The sequence below is a fragment of the Oncorhynchus kisutch genome, unplaced genomic scaffold (assembly GCF_002021735.2).
Source record: "Oncorhynchus kisutch isolate 150728-3 unplaced genomic scaffold, Okis_V2 scaffold1183, whole genome shotgun sequence".
Lineage (NCBI taxonomy): Eukaryota > Metazoa > Chordata > Actinopteri > Salmoniformes > Salmonidae > Oncorhynchus > Oncorhynchus kisutch.
Genome location: NW_022263128.1, coordinates 34,767 through 57,379, shown reverse-complemented (window position 1 = coordinate 57,379; position 22,613 = coordinate 34,767). Strand labels below are relative to the sequence as shown.

Genomic DNA, 22,613 nt, shown 5'->3' with positions numbered 1-22,613 from the left:
GGGCCATGTCCAGGATGGGGGGGTGGGGGTGACGCAACAAGAGAAATAATGGGTCATGTCCAGGATGGGGTGTGGGGGTGACGCAACAAGAGAAATAATGGGCCATGTCCAGGATGGGGTGTGGGGGTGACGCAACAAGAGAAATAATGGGTCATGTCCAGGATGGGTTGTGGGGGTGACGCAACAAGAGAAATAATGGGCCATGTCCAGGATGGGGGGGTGGGGGTGACGCAACAAGAGAAATAATGGGTCATGTCCAGGATGTCAGAATAGATGAATAGTGACTAAAAGATCAAAAATGGATGGGAAACTGAAAAGAGAAGTAGATTAGAATCTAATGAGAAAGAAGGGAAGGAAAAGGGCAGAGGGGAAGACGTAAATATCAGAGAGCAGGAGAGGATGCAGGGAGAGAAATATGGAGGGATAGTGAAAGATAGAGGTGGGAGGAAAGAGAGAGAGGGACGGAGGGCTAGAGAAGTTTCCACAAAGAGGGGGGTGCAGAGGAAGAGAGAGACAGTAGGGACCAGAGCTGAGTGACAGAGATAATTAAAGCTCATGTATTATTCAGCAGGAGAGGAGAGGGAGTGGGGCTATGACTGCATGTGATGCTAATATCACAAGCTGACGTGTGTGTGCGCGTGACTCCGTGAGTATGTGTGTGTGCGTGCCTGCGTACGCACGTACATGCATATGTGTGTGTGTGTGTGTGTGTGTGTGTGCTTGCCTGGGAAATAGATAGAGACAGAGAGAGGGGGACCTAACAAAGATTATAAAGTAGAGGCAAAAATATAGTGTTGAAGTGGGTAGACAGAATAACAAAGATGTTCAACAAACAAACAGTTTGAAGGATGATGCTAACTAGGGCTCGCGCAATTGCTAACTGGCGTCAGCGCAATGACTGGAAGTCTATGGGTATCTGCTAGCATGCTATTCATTGTAGCATGCTAGCATGCTATTCCATTCATTGTGCTAATGCTAGTTAGCATTGGAATATGAAACCACCTCTAACTTGCTTCATACTGGACACAGAGACATTAAAATGGCATCCACAAGTTCATCTGACTCTGGGGAAGTATCCCTGAAATTATCCCTTTAAGTGAAAGAGACAGATACATAAAGTATCCCTTTAAGTGAAAGAGAGACAGATACATAAAGTCTCTCTTTAAGAGAGAGAGACAGATACCGTACATAGAGTATCCCTTTAAGAAAGAGAGACCTATACATAAAGTATCCCTTTAAGACAGAGAGAGACAGATACATAGAGTATCCCTTTAAGAGAGAGAGACCGATACATAAAGTATCCCTTTAAGAGAAAGAGAGAGATACATAACAGTATCACATTAAGAGAGAGAGACAGATACATAAAGTATCCCTTTTAGAGAGAGAGACAGATACATAAAGAATCCCTTTAAGAGAACGAGACAGATACATAACAGTATCCCTTTAAGGGAGAGAGACAGATACATAACAGTTAGTGTGGGAGAGATGATACTAGATCAGAGAGCAGCACAGTTCAACTCCACAGTTCCTTCTGTGTGGGTGGAGGACCAGTCACGACACACACACACAGGATTTGACCATACACACACAGCGAGCCAAAACGTACCTCCTTACGACATCATAACCATTTTATTTTATTCATCCACATATTGTCACAATATCATAGAAGATCCATGGAGGTGCACAAGATGAACAAGCACAACACTTACTGACATCACAGCTGGTTACAATAACATCATAACCAATAGCAGGAGAGAGAGAGAGAATGAGAGAGAGAGAGAGAGAGAGAGAGAGAGAGAGAGAGAGAGAGAGAGAGAGAGAATAAAATACATTTGACATTTGCATTGGGCGTGTAACACCCAGACAGGCACTTTACAACCATATGTCGATGGTGAAGTGGGGGGAAGGACACCCAATAATCCGGGTACACTTTTCTTCACTACACCCCCCAACTCAACATCAGTGTCCCAATGTCCCTTCTGTACCCACTTATTAAGCAATTCTGTGAAGGTAAGATCAAGCTAAATACACATTCTTTGAGGTGCGTATTCATTTAGGCCTTTGTGGGGTGAAGCGCACCATTCAATAGTTAATATTGTTGTACGGTTTTGTGTTGTTGCTGGACTATTTAGAAATCTGACCTCTGACCTCTAATTTTGAAAAAGCTTTTCTCATGCATACAGATATACATTCCATTCCATCAGCTTTACATTTAAAAACCATTGAGACAGGTCACAAATCACTGTAAAGGGCCAATCTGCAGTTCAAACAACAACAAAGCGATCCTGCCACAATGGATGTTATGAATCACTCAACAGACTGCCTCTTTAAGTCAACCAGATGGATGTTATGAATCACTCAACAGACTGCCTCTTTAAGTCAACCAGATGGATGATATGAATCACTCAACAGACTGCCTCTTTAAGTCAACCAGATGGATGATATGAATCACTCAACAGACTGCCTCTTTAAGTCAACCAGATGGATGTTATGAATCTAAGAAATCAATTGACGTCTTAATTTACATGATCCATGTGACTCGCAACAGCTATCTCTCTGGCAATACGTTGTGCTGGGCCGTTACAATTGCATCTTTGTGAGCGGTTTTGTGAGTCGCAACAGGTTGATCTGAAAGCACATAACAGACATACATAGAAAGAAGACCGAAAAAAAACATTGCTGCAAAGAAAATCAACAAAATGCGCAGTAGAAAAAGCAGTCCAGACGCTGACTTTTACCGAGCCGTTGTTGATCACAAACACAGTTGAGGAGCAACATCTCCAAAAGCAGAAGAAAATCCCTATTCCAAAGTTAGAAGCACAAGCTTCAGAACACGTGATGAGATGAGATGAGGCGTGGTGTATGTAGCTCTTCCCTGGGGGGCTGAGAACCCCCTCCCCTCAACTCTCTAAAACACAAATCAGAGGGGTGAAAAAAAAGCAGCACCTTTCCCTTAACATCTTCCCACATGGCCGCGGAGCTAAAGCTAGTCTGGGTGTTGTTCTCAACAGCTGTAGCGCTGTTGACGTTAACACCTTCAGTGGGTGAACAACACCCAGATAACAACACTCCTACTCAACTAATCTCTACGCCCCCTGATCCCAGACCCTCCGAAAGGCTTCCTCAAGCACACCCACCCTCTCTTGGAAATAGCAATGCCTCTTTAAAACAACTCAACTGACTCTCCATCTCTACCCCAGTTTCCCATCACACAACCCCTGCCCCAGGAAAACACCTTAAACCCCCCTCTTATGAGGAGCATCAACAAACCAACTACCCCTCTGGCCTCACTGAGCGGCTACCCTTTATAACAACCAAGAGACCCCTCTACCAACCCATCTAACCCCTCACTGTTTAGGGCTAGAGCTGGGGCTGGCCCGGGGTGGCTGGTTGCAGGGGTCCACAGCCTCCTTGGTGGCCCCTCCGTAGACCTCCACGTCCTGGTCTGTCCAGGGGGCCACATTGCCCAGTGTGCCCAAGGAACAGGCAGCCAGAGCGGATACCTCAGCAGGCTTCAGGACCCTGTCCCACAGGTTGAACTGGGAGAGCTCCCCAACCAGGGCCTGGGAGGCGTCGAAACGACCGCCCAGCGTGTCCTAGAAAGGAAATATAATATGATAGAGATGATAGAGAGTGAAAGAGAAAGAGAGCGATCAGGGATTACAATACAACTCATCCACCCACCCACCCAGCCAGCCAGCCACCCAGCCAGCCAGCCAGCCAGCCAGCCAGTCACCCACCCAGCCAGTCACCCAGCCAGCCAGCCACCCACCCAGCCAGCCAGCCAGCCAGCCAGCCAGCCTGACAGAAAAGTCTGGTTCCTCTCAAGGTTTCTTATTACCCTTCTATCCCTCTATCCCTACACCCCATCTATCTCTCCATTCCTCCACCCTCCACCTCTACCCCACCCTTCTCACTTCCTCTTGCCACAGGATAAGCCACCCCCCTCAATCTCTCATCCCTCCACCCCTCCATCCTTCCACCACCCATCACTCCATCCCACTAACTCTCCACCCCTCCATCACACCCTCCCTCTAACACTCCACCAACCATCACTCCAACTCTCCAACTCTCCACCAGACCTCCATCCCTCTAACTCTCCACCCCTCCATCACTCCATCCCTCTAACTCTCCAACTCTCCACCAGACCTCCATCCCTCTAACTCTCCACCCCTCCATCACTCCATCCCTCTAACTCTCCACCAGACCTCCATCCCTCTAACACTCCACCAACCATCACTCCATCCCTCTAACTCTCCAACTCTCCACCAGACCTCCATCCCTCTAACTCTCCACCAGACCTCCATCCCTCTAACTCTCCACCCCTCCAGACCTCAAACTCTCCACCAGACCTCCATCCCTCTAACTCTTCACCCCTCAAGACCTCCATCCCTCTCACCCACCTGCTCCTGCCCCAGAATGAGCACTCCTCCTGGCTTGATGGGGTGCCATGCGGCCAGCCCCTCTCCGCGCCCCTTCAGCTTCCCCCCCTGGTAGGCCTTCCATACCCCGTCTCTGAGGGTCCAGCTCAAACATATGTGCTCCCACACACCCTGGGCAAGGGACAGGGGCAGCTGAGCTACCTAGAAGTGAGGGGAGGGACATTTAGCTCAATCACCAATCAGTCGATCAATCAAGCAATCATTCGACCAATCAATGTTATTCATAAAACTATACAAGTATGAACAATAGGAGGAGATAACTGATATGTTTCAGTAATGAATATGATAATGACACACACACACACTCCTACCTTGTCGTTGATAAGAAGCTCTACAGGGTTGTGTATCCCCTGCAGCAGCACCAGCTCGTTGGGTTGTCCCGGGACGGAGTAGGAGAAGGGGGTGCCGATACCCCCCTCTTTCACCTTGAGCCAGACGCAGGCGGTGAAGGCATACATCTCAGGCATTTCTCTCCGCACCAGGCCGTACATGTATCTGGTCCTCACGGGGAAGGAGAGGACATAGCCGTCTGGATAGTTGTACTCTGTCAGACCTGAAGGAGAGAGGGAGGGAGAGATGGAGAAGGAGGAGAGAGAGATGGAGAATCAGGGGAGAGAGATGGAGAAGGAGGGGAGAGAGATGAGAAGGAGGGGAGAGAGATGGAGGAGGGGAGAGAGATGGAGAAGGAGGGGAGAGAGATGGAGAAGGAGGGGAGAGAGATGGAGAATGAGGGGAGAGAGATGGAGAAGGAGGGGAGAGAGATGGAGAAGGAGGGGAGAGAGATGGAGAAGGAGGGGAGAGAGATGGAGAAGGAAGGGGGAGAGATGGTTGTTACATGTACTTGGTCCTCATGGGGAAGGAGAGGACATCAGGGTAGTTGTCCTCTGTCAGACTGAAGGAGAGAGGGAGGGAGAGATGGTTTACATTTGGCCCTGGGAAACAGATAGTAGTAGTAGTTGTAGTAAAATAAGAAGTTACCGTTTTGTCCTTCTTATCTACTTTGCTTTCCAGCAAATCTGGGCTCAACATATTTGACCTTCTTTTAGTTCCCTATAGTACCCCTCCTCCCTCCTCCCCCTTTCTGTTCCACTCACTCTGTTCCAGCTCTGCAATGCGGTGGTGTAGAGTATCAATCCCTTGGTCTATCTGTTTGTGATGTGTCTGTGTCTCCTTCCTCAGCGCCTTCCGCTCTTTCTCCAGCATTTCAATCTTCCTCTCCAGCTCTCCTTCCAGGTCCTTCCAGGGGCCTCCGCCTCCTCTGCCAGGGCCCCCAGGGGCCTTTCGCCCCCCCGAGGAGACACTACCGCCTCCTGTCGTTGATGCTGATGATGGTGACCCTTGAACTTTAGTAGCGATGCCACTGCTGACGCCCACACCGGCGCTGGGGGATGGAGTCTCAACGGAGAGGTTCAGGGCAGCAGGGCCGATCTCCAACTGTGAGAGGAGAGAGAAAGAGAAGAGGAAGGGGTTAGTATGGAGGGAGAGAAAGAAAAGAGGAGGTTGTGGAGGAGTGAGTGATAGTGCAAGGAGGGAGAGACAGAGAGAGAGACAGAGAGACAGAGAGAGAGATACAGAGATAGAGAGGGAGAGACAGAGAGAGACAGACAGACAGAGAGAAAGAGAGAGAGAACGAGAGAGAGAAAGACAGAGAGAAAGACAAAGAGAGAGAGACACAGAGAGTGAGATAGAGCGAGCGAGAGGTGCATCAACAAAGTACTGAGTAAATATTCTGAATTCTTAATGTATGTAAATGTAATATTTCAGTTTTTGTATTGTGTTTAGATTGATGAAGGGAAAAAACTATTTCATCCATTTAGAATAAGGCTGTAACATAACAAAATGTGGAAAAAGTGAAGGGGTCTGCATATTTCCCGAATGCTCTGTATCTAGTTATTTAGTGAGGTACAGATTTACAAATCATGGGAATGTGTCATATGCAATGCAGACTTTGACTCTCTCAGAGGTTTGTGTTGCTAGGCAACCCCCTTGCAATTAGCGGGGCAGGATGGCTCCCTCCATAGTTAAAGCCAGATTGAGAAATGTGCTAACAAATGTTTGTGCTTTGAAACTAAATAAATATTGCACTCTGACCCACTAAACTTACTTGCTAGAGTCTAGATATTGTTGTTAGACCACTATGTGGTGTAGTTTTATTGGACTGTTCAGTTGTTGTTGGTAAATAATTAATATGCTAGCTTCTGACATGACTTACTGCATCTTTAAGAAAACAACGAAGACAGGCAGGCAGATAGAGAGGGTTAAAGTGGAGAGAGAGAGAGGAGGTGAATAGAGAGGAAGGGAGAGAGAAAGAGAGAGAGAGAGTGGAGGTGAGTAGAGAGGAAGGAAGAGAGAAATGAGTAGGTGTATGTGAAAGAGGAAGGATGGAGAAAGAGAGACAGAGTATGAGAGAAAGTGAGAGAGAAAGAGTATGAGAGAGAGAGAGAGCAACTAAGTACGAGTAAAGTGAGAGGGTTGCGACAAGAGAGAGCAACAAGAGACAGACATGCACACAGACATACACGCAGACAGACAGACTGAAAGAGAAGATGGGAGGCAGAGAGAGCAAGAGAGGGAGAGAGAGAGAGAGAGAGAGAGAGAGAGAGAGAGAGAGAGAATTGTCATGAGGAGAGATTGAATGCCTGGACAGCTATAGACTACATTCACACTCACTGTTCCTGGACTGTGCAGTATGTTAGAATGAACTGGGAAATGTTAAGTGTCTCAAGCAATAAAATAGCCTTTCTTACATCAGACTGACTCTCCCTCTTTCCATCTCTCTCTCTCATTTCTCTTCCCCTCTCTCTCTCTCTCTCATCTCTCTCTCTCTCTCTCTCCCTCGCTATCTTCCTCACCCTCCCTAGCTCTCTCTCTCTCTCTCTCATCCTCTCTCATTTACTCTGTCCTTTCTCTCTCTCTCACTTTCTCCCTCTCTATCTTCCTCTCTCTCTCTCTCTCTCTCTCCGACACGCACACACTCAATACCGTTAAGACAGCAAGCTACAGCAAAAACACAGGTGTATACACACATACACACACGCACACACACACACACACACACACACACACACACACACACACACGCACAGTATGGCTTAAGTCTCAAGGACTCTCCTCTCTTCATCCAGCATCCCTTCATATTTTATTGATGTGGACGGATGTGGATGTAAGAGCTGCGTGGTGAGGGGGGAGAGACAGCAAGAAACTATATCCCCTTGCACTGAGGGAGCGGGTGCATGTAATGATGCTGATGAGAGAGACTGTGAGTTGGATGGATGGATGGATGGATGAATGGATGGATGTGGAGGAGAAGTGGAGGAGGGAGGGAGTCAGGGATCCTGATGTCTATCAAGTCAGGAGGGAGGGAGGAGGGAGGGTCGGGGTGAGTTAGAGGTCCTGAAGTCAATCAAATAATTGATGTCATTAGGATATTCTAACCGTTAGGAATACTGGACCCATGGTCATTTACCTCGTTATCACGTGATATAGCCGATGCCTCGCCCCCATGCATCACGGGCGCGCCATGTGGGGGTTCTAGAATTGGGACGCCTCTGTTTCCGCGCTGATATTGTAGCCTATTTGTTGCATAAGGTTGAGACGTTGGGTTGTGCAACATGTCTGTCTGTCTTTCTGTCGGTGTTGGATATTGCTAACAATTGGTGGCGACATGCTTTTCATTATTTTGGATTATCTACTGAAAGATTCACTCTGTTTGGGGGCAAGCAATCAGTAACCATATAGTCATATTGCATAAATCTCCCATGATCATATAGATAATACATATGCTAACCGTAGTAGCCTATAGGCCTCGCTCAGTGACTGACTGGAGATGATCAACACATTATAAAACACACTGGGACATATAGGTTAAACCTATCAAAAGCGCCCCTCGAGGCGCTAACGTGTGTTATACGCTCTCCCGAGGCGCATTATCTCTACTGTTTAAACTTTTTACAAAAGTAGCTTATTCATATGTTTGCTCATAGCTAGTTTATATCGAGACTGTATATGACTACAGTCTGTGGCTTTGGGCTATAGGGTAAGCTATACTCAATATTCACCCAACCCACCTCCAGTTTTTCGATGCGGTCTTTCAGGTTGAGAATGGCCCTCTCTAGCTCCTCCACGGCTCTAGCGGTCTGCAGCTGCACAGCGGCCGATGAGCTCACATCATCCCCGGCCATGAGTCGGCGGTTGCCCGCCCAGGCCCCCAGGCTCCTCTCGGAGTGCCCGGGACTCCCGTCCTCCAGGCCGGTCTCGCACTCCGATAGTTTCCCCGTCAGCTCACGGATGGTCCGCTGATCTATGAGTATCTGGCCGTTCTGCTGCACCACCGTCTGCCGGAGGTCGTCCGCGGTGGTCCGGAGGTAGCTCCAGTCTTCACCCACATAGAGTGAAGGGTCGTCCGCCTGCTGCTTCATGCTCTTGGCATTGCATTCTCCGACGGGAATCGGAGTGCAGATGAGCCGGCTGAAACTGAACTGTTTCGGCGCCCCTCCACCACCACCGGTCACCTCCCCGGGGCTGAGCTCGTTGAGAGTGGAGGGACCCCCCAGCCCCAAGCCGCCTCCTCCGCCGCCCTCGTAGGATTCAGAACCATGGAGAGCGCCCAATGGACCGGCGTGAGCCACCGAGCCCAGGGAAAACAAGGGCTCAGCAGACAGAGTCGCGTTGTCGGACAGGTCCTGGGGCGCGGCAGCTTTCCGCGGGTAAACACTGGCGATGATGCAGATGACCGCGCCGAGGAAGACCACGGAACCAGCACCGACCAAGACTACAACGAACTTCATAGCGGCAGCGCGGCGAGATGGGCTAAAGCGATCGATAGATTAGCCTACAAATCAGAGATCAAATTCAGTTGGCAAGATAGATTCTACTGAAAAATAAGGTCAGTTTTCCCTCTCACAATCTAGATTACATTAGGCTATGAAAATGCTATAGCCAACATCACTCGTGCGATTTCATAATCCGCTCCTCGATAGTCTATCAGTTGATTAATCTACCTGCTTTTTATATGCTTAAATAAAACGAATAACCTAGGCCTATATTATAATACGCCACCCCTAAAAAAAAACTCCCAACGCGCAGAAAACAAACGACAGCGGTTGACAGACGCGTTTGTTGCGTTTTTCTCTAAATGTAGAAATACCGATTGTTCTGTCAGCAGGCCTAAATCGAAAGACCGTCTCCCTCTCTCGGTGTTGCTAAGCTCCGCTCCTGTCCTCCGTCCGTAGTTACTATGGGAACCGTGACAGAGTAGGCGGGGAGACAGACGAGGGAGTGGAGGGTGTGTATGTGTGGGATGCGTCATTGGAGGTGAAGAGGAAAATAACATTATAAACACCATCTAATACGATAGAGGCGTGTGTGTGTGTGTGTGTGAGAGAGAGAGAGAGAGAGAGAGAGAGAGGGAGAGAACGAGAGAGAGAGAGAGGCCAAAATACTACACCCGTTTATGGATTGTGTGTGCGTGTATGTGCGCGCTCACAGCAGAAGTGTGTATGAGGCATACATCCTCTATTACCAGACCGGAACATAAACCTACACTTCGATACGATATCCCCCACGCACAGCACGAGTCTAGTCTAGTCTGCCTGGACAATATACTCTAGTAAATCAAATCAAATTAAACGTTATTGGTCGCGTACATATTTTGCAGATTTTATCGCAGGTGCAGCGAAATTGTTATGTTTTTAGCTCCAGCTGTGTAGTAATATCTAACAACACAAAACAATACAGTCAAATCCCCGCACTCAGAACAGCCTCACTCTGTCGGGGCATGGACTCTACGTGTCGAAAGCGTTCCGCAGGGATGCTGGCCCAAGTTGTCACCAATGCTTCCTATAGTTGTGTCAAGTTGGCTGGATGTCCTTTGGGTGATGGACCATTCTCGATACACACAGGACACTGTTGAGCATGAAAACCCCAGCAGTGTTGCAGTTCTTGGCACAAGCCAGTGCGCCTGGCACCTAATACCACAGCTGTTCAAAGGCACTTAAATATTCTGTCTTGTCCGTTCACCCTCTGAATGGCACACACACACAGTCCATGTCTCAAGGCTTAAAAATCCTTCTTTAACACGTCTCCTCCCCTTCATCTACACTGATTGAAGTGGATTTAACAAGTGACATCAATAAGGGATCATAGCTTTCATCTGGATTCACCTGGTCAGTCTGTCATGGAAAGAGCAGGTGTTCATAATGTTTTGTCTACTCTGTGTATGTATATGATGGTGGGCATAGACAGTATGGACATTTTATGAGTAGAAAAGGTGTACCGCAGTAGTTAGGATAAGCCTTGACTAGAATACATTATATACATACGAAGTGGGTAAAACAGTATGTAAACATGATTAAAGTGACGAGTGTTCAATGACTATGTACATAGGGCAGCAGTCTCTAAGGTTCAGGACAGAGTACTGAGGCCGGCTAGTGGTGACTATTTAACAGTCTGAAGGCCTGGAGACTGAAAAATAGCTTCTGTCTCTCAGTCCCAGCTTTGATGCACCTGAACTGTTTCCGGGTTCTAGATGGTAGCGGGGTGAACAGGCCATGACGTGGGTGGCTGAGGTCCTTGATGATCTTCATCTTCTTCCTGTGACACCAGGTGCTGTAGATGTCCTGGAGTGACAGCCATCACACTAGGAAGTCCCATCTGTCCAGTCCCTAAACCGCAATGGGAGGCCAGCCAGAGATGGGGAGAGGAGAGAGGGTGAGGAGAAGGGAGGATGGGCTGGTTCTGGGAGAGAATGGAGGAAGAACAGGGAGACCAAACTAGAGAGGATTGAGGCCATCCAGAGGAGGGCTGTCTGGGGTTGGGAGAGGAGAGGGGACCATGGGTGGCCTGTCAGAGTATGGGCTGGGCTGGATGGGGTTGGGAGAGGAGGGGGGACCATGGGTGGCCTGTCAGAGTATGGGCTGGGCTGGATGGGGTTGGGAGAGGAGGGGGGACCATGGGTGGCCTGCCAGAGTATGGGCTGGGCTGGATGGGGTTGGGAGAGGAGGGGGGACCATGGGTGGCCTGCCAGAGTATGGGCTGGGCTGGCTGGGGTTGGGAGAGGAGGGGGGACCATGGGTGGCCTGCCAGAGTATGGGCTGGGCTGGCTGGGGTTGGGAGAGGAGGGGGGACCATGGGTGGCCTGTCAGAGTATGGGCTGGGCTGGATGGGAGAAGGTGGTAGAGAGTTGAGGACATGGATGCTAATGATGGTATAAAATGATAGTATATACATGTGATACATAAGATATGTAAACATTATTAAAGTGGCATTATTTTGAGTGGTATTGTATAAAGTGACTGGTGATCCATTTATTAAAGTGGCCCTTGATTGAGTCTCAATGTAGGCAGCAGCCTCTCTGAGTTAGTGATTTCTGTTTAGCAGTCTGATGACCTTGAGATGAAAGCTGTTTTTCAGTCTTTCGGTCCCAGCTTTGATGTGCCGGTACTGACCTCGCTTTCTGGATGATAGCAGGGTGAACAGGCAGTGGCTCGGGTGGTTGTTGTCCTTGATCTTTTTGGCCTTCCTGTGACATTGGGTGCTGTAGGTATCATGGAGGGCAGGTAGTTTGCCCCAGGTGATGCGTTGTGCAGACCGCACCATCCTCTGGAGAGGGCCGTGCAGTTGCCATACCAGGCTGTGATACAGCCCAACAGGATCCTGTCAATTGTGCAATCTGTAAAAGTTTGTCAGGGTTTGTTGCGTCTTCTTCACCACACCTAGGTACTTAAAACAGGTTGTGGGAAGGACAATGGGAAGAGAAGGGGCTATCTTTTCTCACAATAGTGTGTCCACAGATATTCTCTCAACTTCTGTGTTCCGTGGCTAACCCCTGAAGGCCACCAAAGCCCTGGAAGCACAACCAGCGCCCCAACCTTCATCTCTTCAAACCTTTTGAGAGTGCAGGCTAAGAGCAAAAATCCTGCCCATGTGACCTATGTTAACAGTGCCACCATGTGGACCATCAGGGAACTACAAACAGTGGTCTGAGCTCAGGCCAGTTTCCCCAGACCTACTACTCGAAGTCTAGGACTAGGCTTGATCCGGGCCCTGGAAACCAGCCATAGAGAATCAAATACAACCTTCTCCTTCAGTTGAAAGCCAAGATTCCAGATTGAATCTTAAAAGCGATAAACTCACCAGAATCAGCATATAAAAAGAGGTCAGAGAACTCCTCTGTAAAGAACTGAAGAGATGAACGACAAAAGGAACGGTCTTGGAGGTGTTTATTAAAAGCCTCGCACAACAGAACATATACAGAAAGCAACAACAAACGAATGTCAACATGACCACGCTCACCTTACCTGTACAATAGGGGCTCGCAAAACATGCTTCAGCTACATTATCACAACGTTACCATCGACATTATCCTCGTCATTATCATCATTATTACCATTAACAACAATTCAATGTACATCATTCATATTACCAATATTACGAGACACAAACTGCAGTCTTGATACACATTTATAATTCATTAAAAATCTGGGGTTTTCCATTCTTATCAAACCCATATTGGACATGAATCAAAACAATAACAATCAAAGGTAATTATTAAAAAAGGTCAAGCATATTACACATTACGCTTCATTCAAACATATATAATGAGGTACATAAGCAAAAGCCCTCGAAATGAACCCCCCCCCCATAAAACAGTTTACATGGACAAACATTTCATATTTGATTCTTCAGGTTGGCTTCTTGTCATTACATTAAAGTGCCAATGACATGGCTCTTGAAATTACATCCAAAAATTGACAAATGGAAAAACAAACAAATTTTAAACAAAGAAATCTAGAGCCCTGCTTGGTATAAATGTAGGCCACTATGTCAAGTTGTGCTACCTATTTATATCAACTGTTAAATTACCACCAAGAAGTACATGAACACTCCTTCTACTGGCTTAACCAATGAGTCAACAGAATCTACTGGTTTAGCCAATGACAGTAAAGAGAATCTGTTTTTATCCATTAACAGCTGAATGAAGATGTGTTTGTGGTAGGATGTGTATTATTATTATTATCACAGTATCAAAGACTAGACGACAATCAACCATCGATCTAATACAGTATACGGACCAGATGCAGTGGAGTTGGAACTGAGCAGCTATAAGGGCAACACATGCTTTTAAATATTGTAATAATATTGTACAAATACACCAGACAGACAGAGAGAGAGAGAGGGGGGGGGGCCCCTATAGAAACAGGGGCAGCACCAGAAGATGGTCAGATCTGGGACCAGGATATCAGAACGTCAACACAAACTGGGTCAGAAGGCCATTGAGAGGTTTGGACTACAGGTTATTCCACAGAGGATATCTGGTAGGTACAGAAGTGTTCACGGTGGATAGGTTACATACTACATCGTCATGACACCCCACTCCATGCAGTCCACAGCTTTAAATAATTAGAGAGTCCGTTTTAGAGTCTTGACTGAGGTTCCAGGAATACTGGACTGGACATTCTGGAATCTTGAAGGCGACAGCGAGTTAAAGGCAGGCGTTGGAACATGGCAATAAGAAAAGCAATAACTTAACTTTCTATGCTTTCCTCGCTTATTTCTATTCTTTTTGCAGCTGAATTAACGTTGTGCATATAAATATATACTTATATCGGCCTGTGCATTCGAGAGAGAGAGAGGGGGGAAAGAAGGGCTTGTAATTCACATGTGGATATTGGATACGGAAATGATACAGAATACGGTTGTTGTCAACAATGGAGTCAAGTGTGTTGCTAAATATCTCAATGTAGAAATGCAGTATTGCCGAAGCCCAACAAAGCAAGTGCAACATCATTTCATCACCTCATTTAAACCTTAAAAGAGTTGGACTTCCAATGGAGAAAATGGGTATAAATATGAACAAATAACAAACACTTATCGGTTGTATGAATTTCCCTACAATAAAGATTGAATTGATTTGAACGTTATTATGACTGACGGTATCTGTTACCAGCCTCCAAACAGTCATGGTTGCGAGAGTGGACATGAATTGAATAAACTTTATTGATCCTCAGAAGAGAAATCATGCTGCATAAAGATGGACAATCAGCATTATTATAGATGTGTATTGCACGCCCTGCTCTTAGCTTTTTATAGTTCTGTTCAAAAAAATAACGCTCTTCTTCAATATTCAAATGGCCTGAATTTCATTATTATTGGAAGTTTTTTTTAACCTTCTGTGTTAATACAGCATTACTCCCTAGCCTGGTCCCAGACAATGACCACAGGAGTTGGCCAAGAAAGCACAAGCACATCAGGGAGCCAGGCTAATTCATTCATCTCCACTTCTTTGATCTCTTCCTATGGCTTGGGTTGTGGGGGGTTCTTCAGTTGGGGTGAGGAGGTGGTATTTTCTGGGTGTATTGGTTGGGGGGAGGAGGGGCGGGATGAGGGGGAGGGGAACTCTTTGATAGTGACGGTGAGGAGGTTGGTGGTGACGTCGGTCACGACCACGTTGGCGCTGCTCGCCACCTTCTCTGGGTGCCAGTCGGGGTCGCCCTCGGCGGGGACCCTCTGAGGGTTGGAGGTCAAGGGGCAGGAGCTGGCGGCAGCGGGGTGAGGAGGGGAAGCGGTACTGACAGAGGGCGGCTGGCGTTTCTGCCGGCGCCGACGGCGAAGCTTCCTCTTCCCCTCCTGAGGTGCGGAAAGGTCCAGAGCATCAGCATCATCCTCCTCTTCATCAAAGGAGGAAGAGGAGGATCCGGAAGCAAAGGAGAGGGAGGGGAGGAGGGGGTTTGGTCCTTGTTCGGCGTTCTGGTTCTTCTGGAGCTCCGGGGGGGTGGCTAGGGGTAGACTGGGCAGAGGAGGCCGAAGCCTGGGTGCTCAAGTTGGGAGCCGACCCACAGGCCCCAGTGGCGGGTCCAGGAGGGGTAGGATGGTTCTGGGCGGGTGTGGTGGATCCACTGGAGCTGGAGGGAGAGGGGGGTGGCTGGGTGTCCCTAGCCCCTGAGGGTCCCTGTGCTGGAGCCTGTAGCTGAGTGTGGAAGGTGTAGAGGTCCGGGGCCGCCACACTGGAGACCAAACGGCTTCCCGTACATGGGGAACCCCAGCATGGGCTGGAATGGCCGGTACGGAGCCTCTCCACTCCTCTTCCCTATGATCCTATTTCGGGAGGGGATGTTCTGACGACCCCCTTGGAGGGACATGGAGCCGGATGGCGCCCTCCGGTTACCCCCGCCGCCCCTTCCCCCGCCTCCACTTCCTGGTTTGTCGATGACCTTGAGGTTTAGGATGATGCGACCCCGTTTGACCTCGCGTGGTTTGACGCGACGATTGAGGATGCGGACGGTCTCTGAGAAGGGGGAGACGGGGGGGCCGCGAGGGGAACCCACTGGAGCCGGAGAAGGATCCGGGAGAGGCCAGGGGGTCGGGGCGAGGTAAGGGGCGCGGGACATACTAGTGCAGCGGCGAATGTCTTTCTTCAGCTTGTGTGTCGCTGCCAGGGAGTTGAGTTTAGGGGTGGGTGCTGGAGAGGCGGAGGGGAAGGAGGATGGAGGGGCTCGAGGAGAAGAGGAAGAAGTGGAGCGAGGAGCTCGAGGGGTGGAGGTCTCCCTCTTCTGGGCTCCACGTGCCTGAGAAGGGAGGAGAGAGAAGGTGAGAGATGAAAGTAAAGTGAGTCGTAAACTCAAAAAGGAGAATATCATCATCATAACTTCCAGCAGGAAAGGTTTTGTCTTGCTCTTACATTCTCATTGGGACAGGTAATATATCAGCTAGTCCTAATTGTGGTGTGGTTGAGATAGTGGCACACAAGAACATCCAAAACAATACCTTGGCAGGAAGGTTTTTGGGTTTGGGTCCCCGCTTCTTTGGTCCGTGGAGTTCTCTCTCACGCTCTCTGAGGGGAAAAAACAAAGGGATTACAATGAATCACCCAATAAAGTCAACGTCACAACAGTGAAATACATTGAAATACGACCCTAGCCTGCCTGGATACAATAGGCTGGGATGGGTTGAATTGGGATTGAGCCAATTATTGAAGTAATAACATCTAGGCCTCGACTGATACAGTTCTAAGCCAAATGAGGGAGACGTTTATTAATGTAACATCCTGTTTCTCATACATCCCAACTTCCAGTTAGACAGGGATCATCAAAAGACCCGGGTGTGGCGTCCCAAAAATCGCACCATATTCCCTACGTAGGGCACTACTGTTAACCAAATCTCTATGAGCTCAGGTCAAAAGTAGTGCACTACATCGGCAATAGGGTGCAATATGAGACAGACTGGGTGTGTGAAAGCAGAACAGCGGTCCCCAGGACGACTAGCTAGCGGTTGGTTGCTATGGCGTCAGCTCATAGGGATCTGAATTAAGAAAAAATTAAAGAATAACAGTTTGACGTTTGTTTGACTAAGACTGAACAGAGAGAGAGAGAGAGAGAGAGACACACACACTGGATCATTTTAGTTCCATGATCCCCCTGTAAGCAGCAGAGTGCTTTGAAGTGTGTTTGGCAGGAAGAGACAAAGAGAGGACTTGCACAGATATAAGACCTTTATATATAGACGGAGTGAAAGAGAGGGAGAGAGAGCACAATAGAGGGAGCAAGGAGAGAGAGAGAGAGAGAGAGAGAGAGAGAGAGAGAGAGAGAGAGAGAGCAACAGAGGGAGCAACAGAAAGAGAGAGAGAGAGAGAGAGCGCAACAGAGAGAGAGAGAGAGAGCGCAACAGAGAGAGAGAGAGAGAGAGAGAGAGAGAGAGCACAACAGAGAGAGAGAGAGGGGGGAGCTGGGAAAATGAGGGAGAACAGGAAAACTGATGTTGGGATGAGAGAGAACAGGAGAGAGAATTGTGTTACCCTTTGACAATTTCTCAAATGTTCTTACTGTGTCATAAACATCACTTCTCTTAAAGGAATTGAATGATGTGTAAGAATTGAAATACTGTTAACTGTTCCACTCACTTCTGTTCAAATCCTGCGATCAGTCTGTCATCCAGGATATTCTCTTCTGGTTCCCAGGTACTGTGTCTAAAGCAGAGGTGGCACAATGGTTTTATTTCTACATTTACATAACCTGGGTAACAGTATGTTTGTGCTGACATTCCACTCCATGTTTGACACAGAGTACAAGGAGTGGAATGTTAGCACAAAACAGGTCAGGATTTCAGGCTAACATTTTCTGGTTACAGTATAAATTGGAGACTTATAAGTCTATGAAAGATGTAGCTACTAGGATAGATGTACGATAAAACACAACATGTCTCTTCAGACAAGGTGATTGCTGGTATGCAAAAACTCACAATTCTGATTTTTTTATTTTAGTTAGAAACGCAATCACTTACTTCAGTGCCCATCCTTTCCATTTCACTAGGTATTCTAGGCGAGACTGAAGAGAGAAAGGTACAGAGGAATGAGGAAAAAGCCCAAGAGTGTTCAATACTGTATTCAGCCATTTTATAGCTAGTGTAAAGAGCAAAAAATGGCTTCTTATTATCTAGCTATTCATGATCACTAAGATACATATTAACAGTAACGTATTACTCTAAATAATACGTAACTCAATACATTGAGTAATATAAACTGACTCAGTTCTGACTAACACGTTGGGCTGGTATGCCTGTCTTGTTTTGTAGTTTTAGAGGGAAAAGCTGCTACAAAACACTACCATCAAGCAGACACAGACAGGCTGGCTAGCAGATTAGTTCCACTGGCATCTGGACAAAACATTCACTCAAGCTAGAGAGGGAATAACTGATTTAGCTGCTATGTAGCTAAAGTTAATAATGACACACCGTCGACTTTAATGTATGGTTTGGCGAGCTAGTTTATGGTATGTGGGGTGCAATCATATATTTCTAGACTAGCTGTCTGGGTAAAAAGTCAAAGACAAAGCATAGATTTGCATTTGACGCAAAATCGGCCTTTATTTTAATTGGCATTGCTAATTAGCTAAAGGTTACGTTGTCTTTACACGCCGACTCGTTTGTGTAACGTTAGCTATTTTTTTACGACGATTCACTGCAAACCATCAGCACAGCACACTTGCTAGCTTCTCGGCTAGCTAAAACGGCTTGCTAGAGAAGCATCCGCTTGCTACTAGCTACAACAAGGCCTCCCCGTTGTCATTAAAAAACAGATCCTCGGTTCTCGCCCTCGAAGCACGCCGCGGAGACCCTCGCCCACGTCTGCTCTTCTGCAGCGACAAAAAAAACGGCGGCATGCTCACCTTGCGAATGCGGCGTTTCAGAATGGCTTCCGCGGCGAAAACGCGTTCCCCGACCGCAGAGAGCTCCATCTCTCAACGCCCGACTGCTCTCTCGGTCCAGACGACCAACTCCACTGTCTGGTGGCAAGACCAGAGCAGACCACTTTCTCTTTCCCCCAAATCTGTCACAGTGGCAGCAGACAACACACACTACACCCGGAGGCAGGAGAAGAGAGGAGTCACGTGGACGGGGTCAGCCCCTTCTGGTTGTCCTGGCAACATAGGAGGCCTCTACAAGATGCAGAAAGGGCAGGAAGGAGAGCGTTATTTGTCCTGAGTCTTGTTCTGGAGGCAGCTCTGCAGAGTGGTCACTAGCTGGCACAGCCACCAAGTCATACAACCTGCTAACCTTAACATATTAAGTGCACTTTTGTACTGTGCATTTTGCCTTTCCTGATTTCAAATGGTAGTGAATGAGCCTGTTCCCAAAACTGTTATTGTGCTGCCTTGCCGACTTCTATGGTCATTGTTTAGCGTGACAGTGACCATAGGAGTTGGCAAGACAGCACAAACCGGCAGGGACAAGGAGGAGTCTTGGACACAAATAATCTCTTTGTGTTTTAACGACCTTTTGTTACAGAAGAAAAAGGAAATGGCGGGCTGCTACCAGTAATTTAGGAGCAGTGGAGCACTCTGTTATAGTTGGTTATTTTGCTAATGACAGAGAGAGAGAGAGGAGGTTAAACTATACTGAACAAAAATATAAAACGTAACATGTAAAGTGTCCCATATTTCACGAGCTGAAATAAAAGATCCCAGAAATGTTCCATACACACAAAAAAGCATATTTCTTTCAAATGTTGTGCACAAATTTGTTAACATCCCTGTTATAGTGAGCATTTTAGCATATATCAAGATTATCCATCCACCTGACAGGTGTGGCATATCAAGAAGATGATTAAACAGCATGATCATTACACAGATGTACCTTGTGCTGGGGACAAGGTGTAACCACACCAGCCCAGGTCTTCCCCATCAGGCTTCTTCACCTGTGGGATCATCTGAGGGGGAGGGGTGCTGAGGAGTATTTATGTCTGTAATAAAGCCCTTTTGTGGGAAAGACTCATTCTGATTGGCTGGGCCTGGCTCTCCAGTAGGTGGGCCTAGCTCCCAAGTAGGTGGGCCGATACCCTCCCAGGCCGACCAAGGCTGTGCCCCTAACCAGTCATGTGAAATCCATAGATTAGGGCCTAATTCATTCAATTCAATTAATTGATTTCCTTATATGAACTGTAACTCAGCAAAATCTTTGAAATTGTTGCATGCTACGTTTATATTTTTGTTCAGTGTGTATACATTTAGAAACAGTGTGTCTGGAAGGATCAGCATAGCAGCAAGGTCATGCAGAAGACCTATTCTATTTGATTGTATTCTATATTATTGTATTGTAGTGTATTCTATTGTATTGTATTGTATTCTATGATATTTGATTGTATTCTATATTATTGTATTGTAGTGTATTCTATTGTATTCTATGATATTTGATTGTATTCTATTGTATTCTATTAAATTCAATGTTATTGTGTTTATTCTATTGTATTCTATTGTATTGTTTCTATTACATTTCTGTCACTGGAAAGTGGATCATGTGCAGATGAGTTGCGTTTGGAGGAAAGAGTTGTTGTTTAAAAAAAGATGTGCAATCTGATCAAGTCAACTTTTCTCACAGGAGAGCCTTCCCTACTATTTGAACTGTCAAAATAGATCAAGTTGGCCATTACTCTCTCATCCTCAGCTCAACCCTGGCAGTGTGTCCTAGCCTTAGATGGAGTGAGAGTTAGAATACCTCATGATAAGCTGTAGACCATACAATTTACCAAGAGTTTTCACTAGCACAGACTGGACTATGTTGCAGCATTCATCTGATGGCCAGAATCATTGGATTACAGGCAACATTTGCTCTGAGCTAAAGGCTAGAGCTGCCACTTTCAAGGAGCAGGACACTAATTTGGACGCTTATAAGAAATCCCACTACATCCTTTGACGAACCATCAAACAGGAAAAGCGTCAATACAGGACCAAGACCAAATTCTACTACACTGGCTCTGATGCTCGTCGGATGTGGCAGAAATTGCAAACTATCATGGATTACAAAGGGAAACCAAGCCACGAGCTGTCCAGTGACGCAAGTCTACCAGAAATACCTTCTATGCTCACTTCGAGACAAACAACACTAAACCATGCATGAGAGTGCATGAGAGAACCAGCTGTTCCGGAAGAATATGTGATCACACTCTCCGTAGCTCATGTGAGTAAGATCTTTAAACAAGTTAACATTCACAAGGCTGCAGGGCAAGATGGATTACCAGGACACGTTCTCAGAGCATGCACTGACCAGTTGGCAAGTGTCTTCACTGACAGTTTCAACTTCTCCACGACCCAGTCTGTAATACCTACTTGTTTCAAGCAGACCACCATAGTCCTTGTAACCTGTCTAAATTACTATCGCCCGGTAGCACTCACATCTGTAGCCATGAAATGCTTTGAAAGGCTGGTCATGGCTCACATCAACACTATCATCCCAGACACCCTGGATCCACTCCAAATCGCATACCGTCTCAACAGTTCCACAGATGATGCAATCTCTAATGCACTCCACACTGCCCTTTCACATCTGTACAAAAGGAACACCTCTGTGAGAATGAGGTTCATTGACTACAGCTCAGCGTTCAACACCATAGTGCCATCCAAGCTCATCACTAAGCTAAGGATGCTGGGTGTAAACAGCTCCCACTGCAACTGGATCCTGGACTTCCTAACCTCCCCCCCCAGGTGGTGAGGGTAGGCAACAACACATCCGCCACGCTAACCCTCAACACGGGGTCCCCTTAGCCCCCTCCTGTATGCCTTGATCACCCACGACTGCTTGGCCGCTCACAACTCCAACACCATCATTTAGTTTGCGACGGTGGTAGGCCTGATCACTGACAATGATGAGACAGCCAACGGGGAGGAGGTCAGAGACCTGGCAGTGTGGTACCAGGACAACAATCTCTCCATCAAAGTCAGGAAGATAAAGGAACTGATCGTGGACTACAGGAAACGGAGGGCCGAGCACGCCCCCATCCACATCGACGGGGCTGTAGTGGACCAGGTCGAGAGCTTCAAGTTCCTTGGTGTCCACATCACAAAGGAATTATAATGGTCCACAGAAACCAACACAGTCGTGAAGAGGGCACGACAACGCGTCATCCCCCTCAGGAGGCTGAGAAGATTCGACATGGACCCTCTGATCCTCAAAAAGTTATACCACTAAAACATTGAGAGCGTCTTGACTGGCTGCATCACCACTTTGTAAGGCTACTGCATGGCATTTGACCACAAGGTGCTACAGAGGATAGTGCGGACGACCCTGTACATCACTGGGGCCGAGCTCCCTGCCATCCAGAATTGTCAAAGACTCCATCTACCCAGTCATATAGACTCTTCTCTGCTACTGCATGGCAGGCGGTACCGATGCACCAAGTCTTGAACCAACAGGACCCTGAACAGCTTCTACCCCCCAAGCCTTAATAAGACTGCTAAATAGTTAGTGAAATAATTAAGCAATAGCTACTCCGACTCTCGGCATTGACCCTTTTTGCACTCTTTTGACTGATCACATACGCTGCTGTTACTGCTTATTATCTATCCTGTTGCCTAGTCACTTTATCCCTACCTACAGTGGGGCAAAAAAGTATTTAGTCAGCCACCAATTGTGCAAGTTCTCCCACTTAAAAAGATGAGAGAGGCCTGTAATTTTCATCATAGGTACACTTCAGACAGACAAAATTAGAAAAAAAAGAAGAAAAAATCACATTGTAGGATTTTTCATGATTTTTTTTAGTTGAAGTGTACCTATGATGAAAATTACAGGCCTCTCTCATCTTTTTAAGTGGGAGAACTTGCACAATTGGTGGCTGACTAAATACTTTTTTGCCCCACTGTATATGTACATATCTACCTCAATTACCTTGTACCCCAGCACATTGAC

The 22,613-nt window shown here is 47.2% G+C and overlaps 1 protein-coding gene across 1 annotated transcript; it reads right to left on the bottom strand.

Annotated features, from left to right (window-relative positions):
• Positions 1–1,603: 1,603 nt before the first annotated feature.
• LOC109884203 (uncharacterized) lies at positions 1,604–19,137 on the bottom strand. Its single transcript, XM_031817896.1, has 11 exons — positions 18,602–19,137; positions 17,718–17,761; positions 17,338–17,403; positions 16,206–16,272; positions 15,379–16,006; positions 14,839–15,217; positions 8,510–9,266; positions 5,537–5,876; positions 4,754–4,995; positions 4,404–4,583; positions 1,604–3,596 (listed from the first exon to the last, which is right to left on the bottom strand). The coding sequence occupies exons 1-11, from the start codon at positions 18,668–18,670 to the stop codon at positions 3,348–3,350; spliced, it is 3,021 nt and encodes a 1,006-aa protein (XP_031673756.1). The 5' UTR covers positions 18,671–19,137; the 3' UTR covers positions 1,604–3,347.
• Positions 19,138–22,613: the final 3,476 nt, after the last annotated feature.